The sequence below is a fragment of the Notamacropus eugenii genome, chromosome 7 (genome assembly GCF_028372415.1).
Source record: "Notamacropus eugenii isolate mMacEug1 chromosome 7, mMacEug1.pri_v2, whole genome shotgun sequence".
Lineage (NCBI taxonomy): Eukaryota > Metazoa > Chordata > Mammalia > Diprotodontia > Macropodidae > Notamacropus > Notamacropus eugenii.
In genome coordinates, this window is record NC_092878.1 from 82,145,170 (window position 1) to 82,161,855 (window position 16,686).

Here is a 16,686-nt window from a genome sequence, read left to right on the forward strand (position 1 = left end):
ACAAGGCCAGGGAAATTTTTCTTCGCAAGGAACAAAGACCTCTTTGTAGGAAGGAAAGGAGAATAGATAAAGATATTGCAAGTTCTGAGAAATGGAAGAGATATTTTGACAGAATTCCCATTCGGTGACCTTGATCTCAGTGAAATAGGCCATCTAAGGCCATCTGTTGCAAGCCTGGGAGATGGGGGTCTAATTGTAGACACGTGAATAAAGGAAAAAGGTTCCAATGATGAGTGACTACTTTTGGAAACTACTCATTTCATTGTTGGACCCTAATAATGAGAAAGCTGTTCTTTGTCAACCATGCCATTTTCAATCATGTCCAACCTGTATTCCCATTTGGGGTTTTCTTGACAAGATACTGGAGTGATTTGCCATTTCCTTCTCCAGCTCATTTTACAGATGAGAAAACTGAGGCCAACAGGGTGAAGTGACTTGTCCAAGGTCACACAGCTAGTCAGTGTCTGAGGCTAGATTTGAACTCACAAAGATGAGTTTTCCTGACTCCAGTTCCTTCACACTATCAACTGCACCACCTCACTGTCCCTTATTCTAAGTCAATAAATAAATAAATTTGGGGGGTTTTTTTGTTTTGTTTTGCTTTTCCTAGTTCTCCCCTTTGGAAAAGCATAGTCATAATGGAAAATCCTGGTTCTGGATCCAAATGACCTGGTTCAGTACTGGTTCTGCCACAGCTGGTTTGTATGACTTTTGGACAAGTCAGCACATCTCCGGGCTCTGTTTCTTCATCTGTCTGAGTGGGTTGGACTGTGTGATCTCTAAAGATGTCTTCCACATCTAACATTCTGTAATAGTCTCCCTTCTACCTGACAGGCTTTTGAATATTTGAAGACAGCTATCATATTCTCTGTAAGTCTCCTCTTCATTCTAAACAGCTTCAGGACTCCTCAACTTCAGATGATTTGCTTTCAAATCCTCAGATCACCCCAGTTATCCCAGATGTGCTTCAGTTTTTAATGTCCTCTCCCATATCTGGGTTTTCATTTTTTTCTCTGGAACTTTTTACTCCCACCCCCTTAAATTTCAGTTTAAAACTTTCTTATCAGGTTGGGAAATACATTCATGTTAGAAATTCCCTCTGCTGATGACATCATAAGTCTAGACCAAAACAAAAGAACAAAAACTATGTGTATATAGCCTCTTTATGAAAAGACCATCATCATTCATTAACCAACCCTCTCCCCCCATAACCTCAGGGAAAAGAGCATCAGTTTCTGAGGACCTCAGCTCTGCCATTTATTATCTGTGTGACCCAGGGTAAGTTGCTTCATTCTAGGGAACCCATTTTTACATCTACAAAATAAAGAGGTAGATTTAATAACCTCTAAAGTCTAACTCACTTCTAGCAATCAATAATTGTGTGATAATGCTGACACATTTATCTAGAGTTCTGAGGTTTGCAACACAGGTTCCATGTGCAACTATCTGTTAATAGTATGGCTTTTTTGAGCTTTCAAGATGCCTTTAGACTTCCTAGAAGGGGGTTGGGGGTTGTTTTCTATAGGGGTAGAATTCTTAATCTTTTTTGTATCATGGACTCCTTTGGCAGCAGGGAAAACCTGTGGACCTCATCTCTAAATGTTTTAAAATGCATAATGTAAAATACAAGGAATCACAAAGAAAATCAGTTATATTGAAATAAAGATGTCTTTTTTCCCAACCAAGTTCAAGGATGCCCTGAAATCTATCCACGGTTTCTAAGATTAAGAACCCTTGTTCTAGGGGGCTCAACACTACAACATGGTAACTACCCTTCATGGCATTAATGAATAAATTGAAGAGAAACTGAAAGATGTTTCTTTTGATGAGACCTTTGAGCTTCAGCAAAACCAAAAAAACAAGGATTTGAGAGCTAAATGGAATCTGGATTAACTCCATTTATAAATGTTTGAGCACAGTAGGGGGTCCTCTAAGTGCTACCTCACTAGGGGTGGGCTCACTTATCACCTACAAAGTAGTTCAATGGCCCAGAATGCCTCTGTGAATGCACCTGGTGAACTAAGTTTGACAATGACGAAGAGCTAGGGACAAAGTTAAAAGTCCCTGTGCTGACATCAAGAATGGACTTTACTTTTAGCATTTAGAATGGTGCTTTGTATCCCAATGACCCTCCTTCATAAAAGCCCTTTGCAAAAGACCTGACTCAGAATGAGTCACTGTTGATAATTCTAGGTTATTGAGAGCATAAACACACCTTCAAGTCTGAATACAGACAAAAGAGTTCCTCTCTCCTAGAATTAATCAGTTAGCAAGGCCAGCATCCATTGTGACAGATCATTTTTGGATGCTTTATGCCCTGTACAATAAGAATTATGTTTGTATGCTTTGTGTATTTGTGTGCCCTTTGTAAGCTGAAATTAAACATTTCCAGAACCAAAAATGTTTGGTGTGGAATTTCTCTTAAAAAGACAAGCTGAATATTTTTTGAATTGAACTGCATGAAATACAAGTAAGCATTTCTCAAGCATTCAGGACGCGCAAGGCATTATACCAGACACAGAGGAGACAAAGGTAGACGCACTGTGGACTCTGCAATAAGTAGGATTCAGGACAGAATGTGAGAAAGAGCAGAGCAGAAATGCAAAACAGAAGCACAGAAATTTGAGAAGAGCAAGATCATTTTCACTGAAGAGTTTCCAGGGAAGCCTTTGCCCAGAAGGTAGCACCAGAACTGGGCCTTAAAAGAAGGGAAGGAATGCAGGAGACAAGAAAGGGAGGGTGGGCGGGTAAGGAAGAAGAATCCATTTCAGATAAGGGGTTGGTAAAAGGAAAGATGGGAGACTGCCAAAAAAGAATAGGCGATGGAGAGTGATGCAGTTTGGCTGAAACACAGATTATTTCAAGGGAAGTAGTATGAGATAAGGTTGAAAAGGGAAGGGGAAGAGGAAGGGAAGAAGCATTTATTAGACACCTCTTATGTGCTAAGCACTTTACAACTATTATCTCATTTGATCCTCATGATAATCCCTGTGAGGTAGGTGCTATTATTAAACCTATTTGAGGAAACTGAGGGAGACAGAGGTTAAGTGACTTTCGCAGGATCACATAGCTAGTAAGTATTTGAAGTCAGATTTGAACTCAAATTTAACTGACCCCAGACCCAATGCTTTATTCATTGCACCACCGTGCTATAGTTTAAAGTTACCCGGCTGAAAGCCTTGAATGCAAGGATCAAGAATTTATTTTATTTGGTAGACAAGGCAGAAACCCCTGAATGTTTTTGATGGAAGGCCATGATCAGAATTTTAAATGAGCTTTTTATTTCTGAGGGTCAGAGTCTGGATGTATAGTTAAAATGTTTTACATTGGACTGCTTTGCAGTACAGTAGGGGTCCCAGAGCTCCCCAGCTAGTAGCCCTCTAGAAACACTGGCACAAGCCATGACTCTGAACTTCAACTCCATTTGGACCTCTCCTGGATCAACCAAGACACTGGGCAAAAAGGCATTTGGCCTCATAGCCATGACAGTGTGTATTTCCAACAATCCCTTATTCCTAGGTACAATTTTGGTCATGTGGTTTTTGTTCTTGGATGGCCAAGAAGACAAAAGAGTACCCATGCTTCATGTGTAATACAAGAGTTTCCTTCTAGGGAGAAATAATTAGAAAGAATGAAGTGATTATACAAGAAAAAGGCTCTCTAAATGGGGGCTAAAACCTCCCACAGATAACAATTCTCCCTAGAAGCTCAGTAAATATTTGTGGGATGAAGATGGTGTATTTGAGATGGGCTTCAAAGGATGGGCAAGACTTGAGAAGGGGAAGTTTCCCACAGAAGGAATGGCATGAGCCAAAATGTGGCCAAGAAGAGCAAAAGGTATGTTTGGGGAACAGTAAGTGAGTCAGCCAATTTGGCTGGCTCAGGAAAAGCTTGGGAGGAAAGTTCCAAAGAAAGCTGTGAGATGCTAGAATCAGTTTGAAATTTCAGGCTAAGGATTCCAGGCTTTGTTCAGTAGGCAAAGGGGAACTGGTATATGCACATTGGCTATCACTTGAACTTTAGTCACAGTTAACTCAGCTAACATCTGTACCTTCACATTCTTTTTTAAAGGTGTAGAACACTTATGTTTCATTTTGTTTTCATGGTTCTTCCCATTCATTCTAATTCTTCTACACAACATGACTAAGGTGAAAATGTATTTAATAAGAATGTATGTGTAGAACCTATATAAGATTGCATGCTGTCTTGGGGAAGGAGTGGGGGAAAGAGAGGAGAAAAAATCTAAGATATATGGAAGTGATTTTAGAAAACTGAAAACAAATAAACTAATTTTTTTTTTAAAAAAGGTATATAACACTGAAGAGACATCATGGTGAAGTGGGTAGGGCACCAGACTCAGAGAAGGGAAGTTGGAATTTCAAATCCCGCTTCTGATGCTTTCTGGCTGTGTGACTTTGGACAACTTACTTAACTTTTGTGTACCCTGATTTCTTCATATGTAAAAAATGAAAGAGTTGTCACTGATGGCCTCTGAGGTCCCTTCCAGCTCCAAATCTAGAATCCTAAGATCACAGAGGGTTTACGAACCAAAACATTCCAACTATATATACACAACATGAGCCATAATCTTGCTGTTTTATAAGCTATTAAAAGTAGCACCCATCACTAAATCCTGAAGCTCTACTCCCTGGTCAGATTTTCATGAGTACTTAATGAATAGGCTTTGCATCTTTTTGTGTTGTGAAAATAACTCAAAGTATGGGTCCTCCATCATTTACCCAGGAGGTACTCGATAAGCACTAACTGAATCTTGGTCATACAATTTCCTTGTAATGAAATTAAAACAATCTGATTTAAAACAAAGGGAAATTTCATTGAGGACAAAAGGGAATAAGGGTGTTTAATATTGTCTACAATGCCAGATACTGTCCTGGTGTCAGCTGATCCTGTTAAATCTTTTTTTTGTTGTTGTGAAAATGGAAGGTTGGGGGTTCGGAAGGGTACATCTTGAAATGACATAGAAATGAATGCCACAAATGAAACTCTTAAAACAAACAAATTAATAAAAATTACACAAAAGGAAAGTTAGCAACAGGCCAGTAAGAAGCAAGAGAGACCAGACAGGGTAAAACAGAAATTCTTGTCATGAAACCCTCTGGCAGTCTGGTAGGTCTCTTCATATCAGAATGTTTTTAAATGCATAAAATACATAGATTACAAAGGAAACAAATTATACTGAAATAAAATAATCAAAATAGTAAAATTATCAAAATAAAGGGAAAAAATTACAGACTCCAGGTTATAAAAACTCTAGTATAAAGAATTCAGCTCTAGAGTCAGAAAACCAGGGTTTAAATCCTCTCTCTTATCTACTTATGTAACTGACCTTAACCTCCCTGGGCTTCAGTTTCCTTCCATATAGAATAAGTGGTCAGATTAAATACCCTCTGAGGTCCCTTCCAGACCTAGCTCTGTGATACCTCAAGCCACACTTTAAACTATTGTTCCTGGGGAGAAGAAAGAGTTGACTATTTGTAATGGCTTCAGCCCAAGGTTGCCTAAAAATTACAAGGATGACTAATCTAAGGATAGAATTTTGAAGATATATAAAATTTCCAACATGGAATAAAGCCTTCAGCCCCCAAAATCTTCCTGTAATATAAATATATGTCAAGCTGATCAAATTTTATAAGGTATAAAGTTAAGAGTATTAGGAATTACCAGCATTCTCTTCAGACCTCCTTATGATCCCCTTCTGTTAATATAAATGAGTGTATTGAAGCTGGCTTTGGGGATTCTTTCAACTGGATATTATAATGAAATTCTAAAGAGAAAGAATACTCAAGGTAAAGGCAAATGAAACTTTATTTTTTTATACTGTTCAATCTACCCATCCTTTTGATGAAAAGATCAATTTTATTTTTTTTCCTTCTTCCCTTACTAATTCCAGAAAGCAACAAAAAAGTTTTAGTTTAAGAAGAGGATGATCCAAAATAATCACCAGTATATAAATTGCACGTCATATGACAGAGGGTTAGTGTCTATTTAGTAGGAGTGGGGAAAAGAATAGTGACAGGTAGCCTCATTTGCCTCTGAGCAGTACAAAAGAATGGATGGTTTGTTTGATTGGGGAATCATTTACTAACTTGGAAGTCTAATATAGGTTAGACTATTAGGCAAAGCTGAAGCAACTTCACTAATCTGGATGATTCTGGTCAAAAGAAAAGGGGAAAAAATGGAATGCTTTCATCAGGATTAGCCCTATGACTTAAGAAGTAACAACATTTTTCCCTTAAGCTGATCTAGGAATCAGCCAGGCAGTCATGCAACAAGCATTTACTAAACACCTACCATGTGCCAAGGCACTATACCAAGCACTAAGGATACAAAGAAAGGCAAAAGATGGCCAGACAGACAGCCTCTGCTGTGGGGAGTTCACAGTCTAATGGAGGAGACAATTATGTACTAACAAGATGTATACAGGATAAACATTAAAGGGGATGGGGCTTCTTGCAGAAGGTAAGGTTTCTACCTGAGGCCTAAAGGAAGCTAGGGAAACCAGGAGGTGGAGATGAGGAGGGAGTACATTCCAAGGCTGGGGGAGACAGATACTGAAAATGGCCAGCATTGAAAGATGGAGGATCTAGTTTGAGAAATAGTAAGCCACGCAGTAGGAGAGAAGGCAAGTGTTGAAAAGGGAGAGAGAAGGAAATTCTAATTAAATGGTGAAATGGTTAAACATTTTCAAAGAAACTGGAGTTGCTAGACTTTCAACACAACCTGGGCAGGCATGGGTGTGCTTTTCTTTCTTCACTGCTTAAAAAAAAATTATCCCTATTCATTAAGAACTTGGGAAAATCTGACCACTTAGAGGGATACATCCCTCTACAGAACTTTTAGGTTTAAGTGGGCAGGCTCCATTTTTAAAATGGATTTCTCTTATAAAACAACAAGATTAGGGTTGGTATTTTTTTGGTTTGTAAACCCTTTAAGGATCTGTTTATGTACAATCATGGAAGCCTAGATTCAGTGCTGAATTTAGACTTTAGAAGGCCATCAAGTACAACTCTCTCATTTTTTACATAGGAAGAAACTGAGGCACAAAAGTTAACATTTATGTAGTAGACAGTCAGAGTTTCAGTTACACCTCTGCCACACACTGTGTAATCTTTATTGAGTCACAACCTCTCAGAGATGCACTGACCTGAACTAATACAAAGTCTATATGAATCACCATCCTTAAATGATATATTTTTTGTTTTTACATAATCATCATTCCCCACTCCCCCTTTCAAACTGAACCCTCTCTTGTCATAAAGAGAAACAATTAAGCAAAAGCATCAGTCTGTAGAATGAGTCTGACAAAACTTAAGAGCTAACATTTATATCGTGCTTTTAAGTTTGGTAAAGCACCTTAGATGCATTATCTCATTTAATCCTCACAACAATCTTGTGAGGCAGGTGCCATTATTATCCCTCTTTTGCCAAATAAGGAGACTGAGAAAGGCTAAGTGACTTACCCAGGGTCACCTTGCTAGCAATTCTTCCTGCTTCCAAAGTTTGTCATTCTATACCCTACTTCAACACTCTTAAGTGTCCCCAAACCATTTTAAAATGTAACTGGGAAACAAAATTTTTAAAAATACAACAAAACATATATAACATTAAAATATGGTTTTCTAAGTCAATATGCAGCCTGCAGGGATCCTTATGTTTGGTTTGGTGGCCCCCTCATTCTGTCTGAGTTTCACCACACTGCCTTATGTAACCACCTGGCTGCCTATCACTGAGGGAGGAACTGTTTCCAGGTACTTAATTTTTTCATTAATCAGAATTCAACTGGCTCTGGTGATCTTGTCACTCCTCCCTAACTCCCCAAAAAATATATGTGTGCAACACACTTTTTAATTTAATCTATAGTACCTCCACTCTCCTCCCCGTCATGACCAACTGTCCACTGGTCCAGGATCAGGAAAACTTTCCAGCTGGTTAAGCAGCAAATAGTTGATCCCATCTACCTGGCCTGACTGAGCAAAAACTCCAGCTGTACAGAACTTCAGAATAAAGTAGGAGATACATCTGTTCAGTTTATCCTCTTCCTCCTGAGAGGAGGAACATTCTTAATTAGGCAGAAACAGAGCCCTCACCCCTCCCTACAAGATCCAGCTGCCATTTCAGCAGATTAATTACATTTGGTCATTAGCCATAGCCTTTATGTTATGGCCCCTATGGGAATAGGGGCCTCTGCATTATTGCCCATAAATGAAAAGAAGTGTGACAGAATTATAGTAATTCCTGCCTAGGCAGGGACTTGTTTATTCTGCTTATCGCAAGTTAGAGCCAATGGCTCCAAAAGAAAAGTGTGAACAGACCCACATGTATCAATCTGGTCTGGGGTAGGGTTGCACTTGCATGCTCATGTGCAAATATGCACACATTTCTGCACTGTTCATGAACAATAACAAAAACAGAGCAGCCACCTCTGATGCATCATAAAACAAATATTAGCATGCAATTGATAACACCTGGCAAGCAAGGACAGGTCTTCATCATTAGTTTGATGTTTAGCCAGGCTTTCAAATATGACCACTAAATTCTCAGAATTTTCCCTGGCACAATTATTATACTACACAAAAGATATAACGAAACCCCAGCCTACTGGATATAAATTTTTTGGGTGGTGATTTTGAAAGGAGGGAAGATGATTTCAGAAAATGAAACCCCTAAAGGGCATGGCCATAATTCAAGAGGAGCAGAAACTTTGACTCACTTTTCCATGGGTGTGAACAAACTGATTTGCTATGAAAACCTTGGAGTTCTCAACTCTGGAGGAGGCAAACTGAATACCGGCTATGATGACAAACTGCTTTTTAATTTTCAGAAGCTTGCAAAAATGGATATGTTGGATAAAAAAGATGGGGAAAATAGGAATTGTCTTTCAAATACTGTGCATTTTGCTCTTTTAAACAGAAGAGCTTGAATTTAGCTTTCTGTTCTTTTTTGCCTTTTCTTGTATCCCCAGCACTTAACACCATGCTTGGCATATAATCAATGCTTCTAAATGCTTGTTGATTAACTAATTGATTTATTCACTTCTCTAGAAAGGAGATATGAGACTGTGGTTTGTAAACTTCTGCAAAAGTACTGTGGGTGCACTACTGTTTACCTTCATAGGTATACAGTAATGATTAGAATCTGGGTGGTTGAGATGAATTTATTTCATTCAGTGTTTTTCTATTCGCCCGTGTAACTTGGTTAGTCTCCAAGTTGCCTTTCTGTACAGGATCCATCAATCCTACCCTAACTCTTTATTCCCTCAAATCACAATGCGCTCTGATTGGGGATAAGACAAGTTGTATATATGCAAATTAGAAGCAATTACACCTTGAATGACTGATATCTGCAACAAAGCCTATGCAAAATGAGGTTTTTCTATGAAAGAAAGAAAAGGGGGGGGGGGGGGAATTCTGAGTCATTCCCCATACTTAGTTTTGGAAATCACACATTTAATGTGAAATGAATATTTAAATATACTCTCAATAACCAAAAATGATTACTCAAACCAATCTTGATAAATACCATTCCAACCAATCTTTTTAAATTATCAAAATTCCACTGTTACATAAACTCCCAGAATATTCTGTTCCATGTCACAGGGTTTCACTTCTTATAATGTACGAATTAAATGCAAATTAAAATGTCCTTTCAGCTCTAGAATGACCAGTTTTGAAAATGCTTTGAAGTAGTCTTTAAAAGATCCCAAAACATATATAGAGAGAAAGGGGGTTCTTAATTCTTTGTGCATCATGAACCCCTTTGACAGTCAGGAGAAGTCTCTGGACCACTTCTTGGAATAATGGTTTTTAAATGCCTAAAATAAGATGCACAGGCTTACAAAGGAAACGAATTATTTTGAAATACAGTTATCAAAATAATGAAAAACTAAGTACACAGTCGCAAGGTAAAGAACCCCTGACTTAGAGGATGCTTAAAGATTTTCTTCAAGGAGCTTCTGAGATGTAAAACACCATCACGGAAAACAACTTTTTACTCATTTTAACAATATGGGCTCACTTAAGATCTATAACAGGACAACGCCAAAGGAGGTCCTCAGTGCTGATGGAATGGTATAAGGTGGGGTTAAACAAGAGCATAAAATCACAGAACTTCTCAGTTGGGATAATTTTGTTCAGTTCAATTCAATTCACTTCAATTTAATTCCACAAGCATTTATTAAAAGACTACTGTGTACCTGACACTGTGTTAGTCTTTGACTATATGATGGGGGGTTAGGGAAGGGGAGGACAATGAAATAGTCTCAGCCTTCAAAAATTTACATTCTATTGGGAGGCAACAGGTTAGAATTAGGGTTGCAACTGATTGATGTACACTAGCCAAGTATATGGCATATTCCTTCACTTGTCCAGACCTTCCTTATTTCTATCAATTAAATTTTTTATTTTGTCTGTAAAGGTCTCATATGCTTTAGTAGGTTTAAATGAGTTACTTCAATATAACATATCCTATTTATTATTTGGAATCGGTTACATGGTATACAAGTACGTAATATCATTCCAACCCTGAGCCTGACCCATCAAACCAGTCTGAACCAGGACTGACCCAACAGAGCCCCTTAACTTGAAGTTCTACTTATGGTTCTAGATCACATAATGGCTTCCAAATGCCATACCAGTCCTCCTGAAATATCTATCACAAGTCATATAATCAATCAACAAAGTAATAAAGCAAAGTTTACTAATCAATTTTTACTAATTTTTAAAAAAAGTTTTCCTACTAGTAAAATTTTGAAAATAATTCATTCCTCCTTTGCAAATATTTATCTAGTTTGTTCCTCCTTTTCATTTTGCAGAAGAGGAAACTGAGAAACAGACAAGTTAAATCACATCACTAGCAAACAGATGGAACATGGTATAGCTGTCTTTCTTGCTTACAAGATCCAGGATTCAAGAAGCATGAGAGCATTTGTCCTCCAATCAAATGATCTCTGATTAGCGGTGGAGCATAATTACTACGATGCATCCAATTGGAAACTAATATTTGGAGCATGACTACTAATGTTTTGTATACAATCGTAAGATAAACACTGACTATGAAAACTTCTTAGTTATTAGGTTTGAAAAAAACACACACTTCCTTTGGCACCTACTCTTATTCCAAAGAAACTAATTTATAACGTCAAGTTTGAGCAATCAATTACTTCTTAACAAATGCAAATCCTAGGGTGTCAAGTAACAGGGACTTATTGGAAAAAACTGGTCACACTTACCAAGTGAGGGTTCAAAGAACCCTCCCAGGCACACTCCAGTTCACTTCACTCCTAACTCACATCCCAGTTTTCCCCAACAGGTCTTCTGAACTACACCCAGACAACACCCCAGCTGCCCGCTAACACAGCCTCTGAGTCTGTGCAGTCTCTCTGGGGACAGCAGTTGCATCGGCAGCTCTTCTCACAGGTATCCAAAAGCCTCTACTACTCATCAGTGTAAGCTGCCACTCCTTCCAGCCATCCCATGCCCTCTCTTTATGAAACTCCCATCAGTCTTGGCCTTGTGTGTCCTGGAGGAACTTTCCTGGGGCTATGCCTGGTCCTTAACCATTTCCCTTTTAATTCAGCCCTTGCGGCAGGGGCAATATCTTCTACTATATAGTTGGTAGCAATGGCAGAAAAGATAGAAGATCCATGAATAGACTTGTTTTATCTAAAAAAGTCAATGAAAGTATCCTCAATACTTAACTGGTTCTGTGGACTAAGGATAAAATGGTTGACATGGTTTCCTGGTTGCCTAAGGCATAAAAGTACAAGGCATGAGTAGTCAGTGCTTTTCAGGCCAGGAAAATCTCAACTGATATGCCCAGGATGTCACTGTGCCAAATGTAGAGACAAGGAGAGCTGCACCCAAATGAACTAGTGACTCCTAAAGTTTTTACCATCAATCATTTAATCAATCAATAAGTATCCTAGCATGATACAACCCTAGACACTTAGGATTAGCACACTCTTGTCATATATTTGACCAGGCCGTAGGGAGTAAAAAGATTAGATTAGATTGTATCAGTTAGGTAAAGCATTTAAATATTAAGCCCGTACTGTTTACCAGGCACTGTGCTGAATTCTGGGAATAAAAATAGTCAGATTTAAACCCAGTTTTCCTACTTACTAGCCATATCACCCTGAGAAAGTGATTTCTTTTTTCCTTTTCCTCACTTTGAAAACAGAGGCTTTGTACTGCATCATTTCTATGGACCTAAAATCCACTGACACATATTAGGGGTTCTCTGCCTAGCCTCTCAAGTGTTATCCATAAAAACATAGGGGTCGAACTAGCTGATCTCTTCAGTTCCCTTAAGGCTCTAAAATCTGTGGTTCTACTATAGTTCATCTTTTTGTGGGAAGGAACACTTGAAGGTCAGTCAGAGACGGAAACTTTGATAATAGTGGAATCTCTAAGAGGGGAAAAGGAAAGGGAACAAGCATTTATTTAGCCCCACTACATAATACCAAGCACTACACTAAATGCTTTACAGATATTATAAGAGACACACTGAACTGCTACTGTTGGACTGGGGACCCCTCACATTTTTAAAAATAGATTTTACTGATATCATTTGTCTTTTCATCAACTAGATGCCTCCTGTGTCTCACCTCCAAAACCACTCCTAAAGAGCCATAAAAATATGGACCTCGCATATTTTTTAAAAAGGCTCATTCTTGTTTTGCATGATTTCACATGTATAATTTATATCACATTTCTTGCCTTTTCAGTGGGTGGAGGGGCTGAAGGGAGGGAGAAAATCTGGAATTCTATATTTCTTAAAAATGAATGTTGAAAATAAAAAAAATTTAAAGGCATAATTATAACTTCTTATGGAAAAGAGGGAGCTAGGTAGCATAGTGGATATAGCAGTAGACTTTAAATTATTAAGTCCTGATTGGAAACCTACCCTCAGACACTCCTCAGAGAGGAGAATGGCTGAACAAGTTGTGGCATATGATCATGAAGGAGTACTACTGTGCTGTAAGAAATGTTGAGGCGAATGGTCTCAGAAAAACATGGCAAGACCTATGTGAACTGATACAAAGTAAAGTGAGAAGAACCAGGAGATCACTATGTACAGAAATAATAATGGTGCAATAATGATCAACTCTGAAAGACTTGGCAACTACCCAGAGAGAGAACTGATGAACTCTGAATGAAAACTGAAATACAATTTTTTTTATTTTTTTTTTTGCAATATGGCTAATATATGGAAATGTTTTACATGATTTTACATGTATAATTGATATTGTATTGCTTACCTTCTGAGTGGGTGGGGGAAGGTGTGGGAGGGAGGGAGAGAACTTGGAACTCAAAATTTAAAAAGGAAAGAATGCTAATAAATAATAAATTTGGGGGAGGGGGGAGAAGCATATGAAATTTCAGTGGTCAGCAATCATGGGGCAGGCGGTAGTCAGGAATTATTCCAGATTTGTCCTGAGATCTAACATAACTCTCATCATTTATTTGTGTCTCACAATTAGTTTCTCTATAAAAGAAGATTAAGGTACAGTTCACTCTTTGGGGTGGGAAGAGGGAGAGGAGTCATGACTAATAATGAAATTTCATAATTAAACTCTATTTCTTGGGTCCATCACTAGTTTACTTAAAGTTGCTGCAGCTTAACTTACCTCGACATATGAAATAGGGAATATCCCAATTTTGTCAGACAGCATCCCTTCAGCCCAATTTTCATCCACTCTCCGAATCACCGTCAGAACATCATCCTGCAGGAATACCAAAATGATGATGTTTCCATTTTCTAATGAAGACTCGTCATTTAATCTGCGCTTTTTGAGAATTTCAGACTACGTGAATAAAAACTCAATAATGGGTACATCCATGCATATATCTACAATTTTCCTGAACCAAATGCTGTCTAGCTCAATGATTTTTCAGATAGATGGAGGACTCTGTTGCTCCCCTGTGATTTCCTTGTGAAGAAGCTTGACTGCAATATTATATACCTAGGATGCTGCAACCCATCTCCACCTCCCTTTAGCTTACAGAATCTTATTCAGTTACTCAGGTAACAAGCATTTATCATGTACCTATGATGCATCAAACACAATGCTAAGTGTTGGGGATATAAATAGAGACAGTCCCTGCTCTCAAGTTGCTTAGAATCTAATGGGGAGATTACTATGTACCAATAAGATTTACAGGACAAACTGGAGGTAATCCACAAAGGGAAGGCATCAGCATAAGGAGGATGGGAAAAGGTTTGTTGTAGAAAGTAGGATTTTAGCTGGGGCTTGAAAGAAGTCAGAGAAGGAGAGCTGAGGAGGGTGCAGTTTCCAGGCATGAGGGACAGCCAGTGAAAATGCCCCAAATCCATAGATAGTCTAGTGAGACAAATATCTAGGAGGCCAGTGTTACTGGACCACTGAGTATGTGAAAAGGAATAAGGTGCGAAAAGACTGGAAAGACAGGAAAGGACCAGGTTAGTTAGTGTCAGACAGACTCTCAAACTTTTCTTAGATGAAACTAAATGCCCTTCTATTACTTTACAAATTTTACTTACAAAGGTAACATGCATCTTAAAATGCCTACCCATTATCATCTCAGTAGACAACTTTCCTGATACTGTGTACCTTTAATCACAAAAGCAGACTTTTTAACTTAGGAATCCCATTAGTTCATTCAACTTTCCATACCCCCAGCATGACATAAACACACTTTAAGGGAAAGGGCTGGGAGATTTTGTGTGGGGGAGAGATATAATTTTGATGGTAAATGAAAAACAAAAAAGGGAAACACTTGGGATTTTTTTTTAAAATTGGAACTTATATAATAATAGTTTGTGAATAAAAGTTAATGTTTTGTGATGTCAATTGGGGTTTTCTTGGCAAAGATGCTGGAAAGGTTTGCTGTTTCCTTCTCCAGCTCATTTTACAGATGACAAAACTGAGGCAAACAGGGTTAAGTGACTCGCCCAGATTGTATAGCTAGTAAGCCTCTGAGGCTGGATTTGAATTCACGAAAATGAGTCCCTGATTCCAAGCCCAATGCTCTATCCACTGTGCCACCTAGCTGCCCCATGAACAAAAGTATTTTTGGTAAATAATGATTTTTTTTTCTGATCACATGCAATTTCACTGGAACTTTCCACGAAGAAACTTGTCAATGCAAGTTGTCAACTATTCTGAAATTTAGAGAGTCGCCTGGGGGCACTGAGAGGTTAAGGGTCTTAGTTAGGATCACCTAGCTAAGTATGTGTTTTCCCAACACTGAGAGCAGTTCTATTCATTATGTCATGCTGCTTCTCTACTGACTATTATTTTTTAAAACATTAAGATCCTATTTAAAGTTAGGAATTGGTTCATGTAAAATGGTAGTATAAGGAAGTAAGAAGAAGTACAAATGGCCATGAATCAATCTATCCCATTCAGTTAACCAAATAGGAAGGAAATAGAACAACAGTGAAAAGCAGTTGAACTCTGGTTAACTCTAATTAATTGATGATAAAACTCACCTCTAGCACCCCAATCAAGAGGCATAAACTATGGATGTGGAATGGTATATACTCTGATAAACATAATAATGATATCTATTAGTTTTGCTTAAATGACTTTTGCCGGGGAGAGGAGGAGGACAGGGTAGTTTACAAGGTTCAGTGGTTTAAGGGTAAATGACTATGGTTTAAAAACACGAAGAGACAATAACTTAAAAAAAGAAAAGAAAAGAAAAGAAATATCCAGGGGCAGTTAGGTACCATGGAACACTTGCCCTGGAGTCAGGAGGACCTGAGTTCAAATGTGATCTCAGACCCTTACTAGCTGTGTGACCCTGGGAAAGTAACTGCGTGCCTCAAAACAAACAAACAAACAAACAAAAAGTCCAACTTGAGAAAGTTTACCTTTGCAAATGGCAGACAGTCTTTGTCAGCTTCCTTGTCTCTCACTTCAAAGTCATAAAGTGCTTTGCACTGAGGGGGGGGCTGAGGTAAAGGTTTAATAATCTGCACAAAATTAGTGGGAAAAAATCCATGAATCCCGTTGACTTCTCCATGATACCAGTTTTCATCCACCTGTCGACGCAAAATGATGATGTCGCCCTTGGTGAAGTTAAGATCTCCTGGCTCTTTTCCCTCATAATTGTATAATGCTTTGGCACATGGTAACTGAGGTACACCCTTAAAAGAGAAAGAAAAACATGATTGTGAGTTTTTAATGCTAGAACACAGAGAGAAAAAAGGTCTGAAAATATGAATACTTACTAAGAGCATTTTAAAAAGGCCTTGCCTCATTTCTAAAATATATAGAGAAATGAATCAAATCTATAAGAATACAAGTATTCCCCAATTGATAAATGGTCAAAGGACATAAACAGGCATTCATTTTAAAATGAAGAAATTAAAAGTTATCTATAGTCATATGAAAAAAAATGCTCTAAATCACTACTGATTAGAGAAATGCAAATTAAAAACAACTCTGAAGTACTACATCACACCTATCAGGTTGGCTAACATGACAAAACAGAAAAATAATAAATACTGGAGAAGCTGTGGGAAAATCAGAACATTAATGCATTGTTAATGGAGTTGTGAACTGATCCAACCACTCTAGAAAACAATTTGAAGTATGCCATACTGTGCATACCCTTTAGTCCAGCAATACCACTATTAGGTCTATACCCCAAAGATATCATAAAAATTGGAAAAGGACCC

General features: G+C 38.2%; 1 protein-coding gene across 3 annotated transcripts in view; it reads right to left on the minus strand.

Moving 5' to 3' along the window:
- The window catches only part of SH3RF1 (SH3 domain containing ring finger 1), a 230,164-nt gene that overhangs the window by 68,305 nt on the left and 145,173 nt on the right, over positions 1–16,686 (minus strand). For all 3 annotated transcript variants that reach the window (XM_072625485.1, XM_072625483.1, XM_072625484.1), the window contains exons 3-4: positions 15,877–16,152; positions 13,649–13,744 (exon numbers count right to left, since the gene is read on the minus strand). In XM_072625485.1, coding sequence (XP_072481586.1) covers positions 13,649–13,744; positions 15,877–16,152 — 372 coding nt within the window. The remainder of the gene's footprint in view (positions 1–13,648; positions 13,745–15,876; positions 16,153–16,686) is intronic.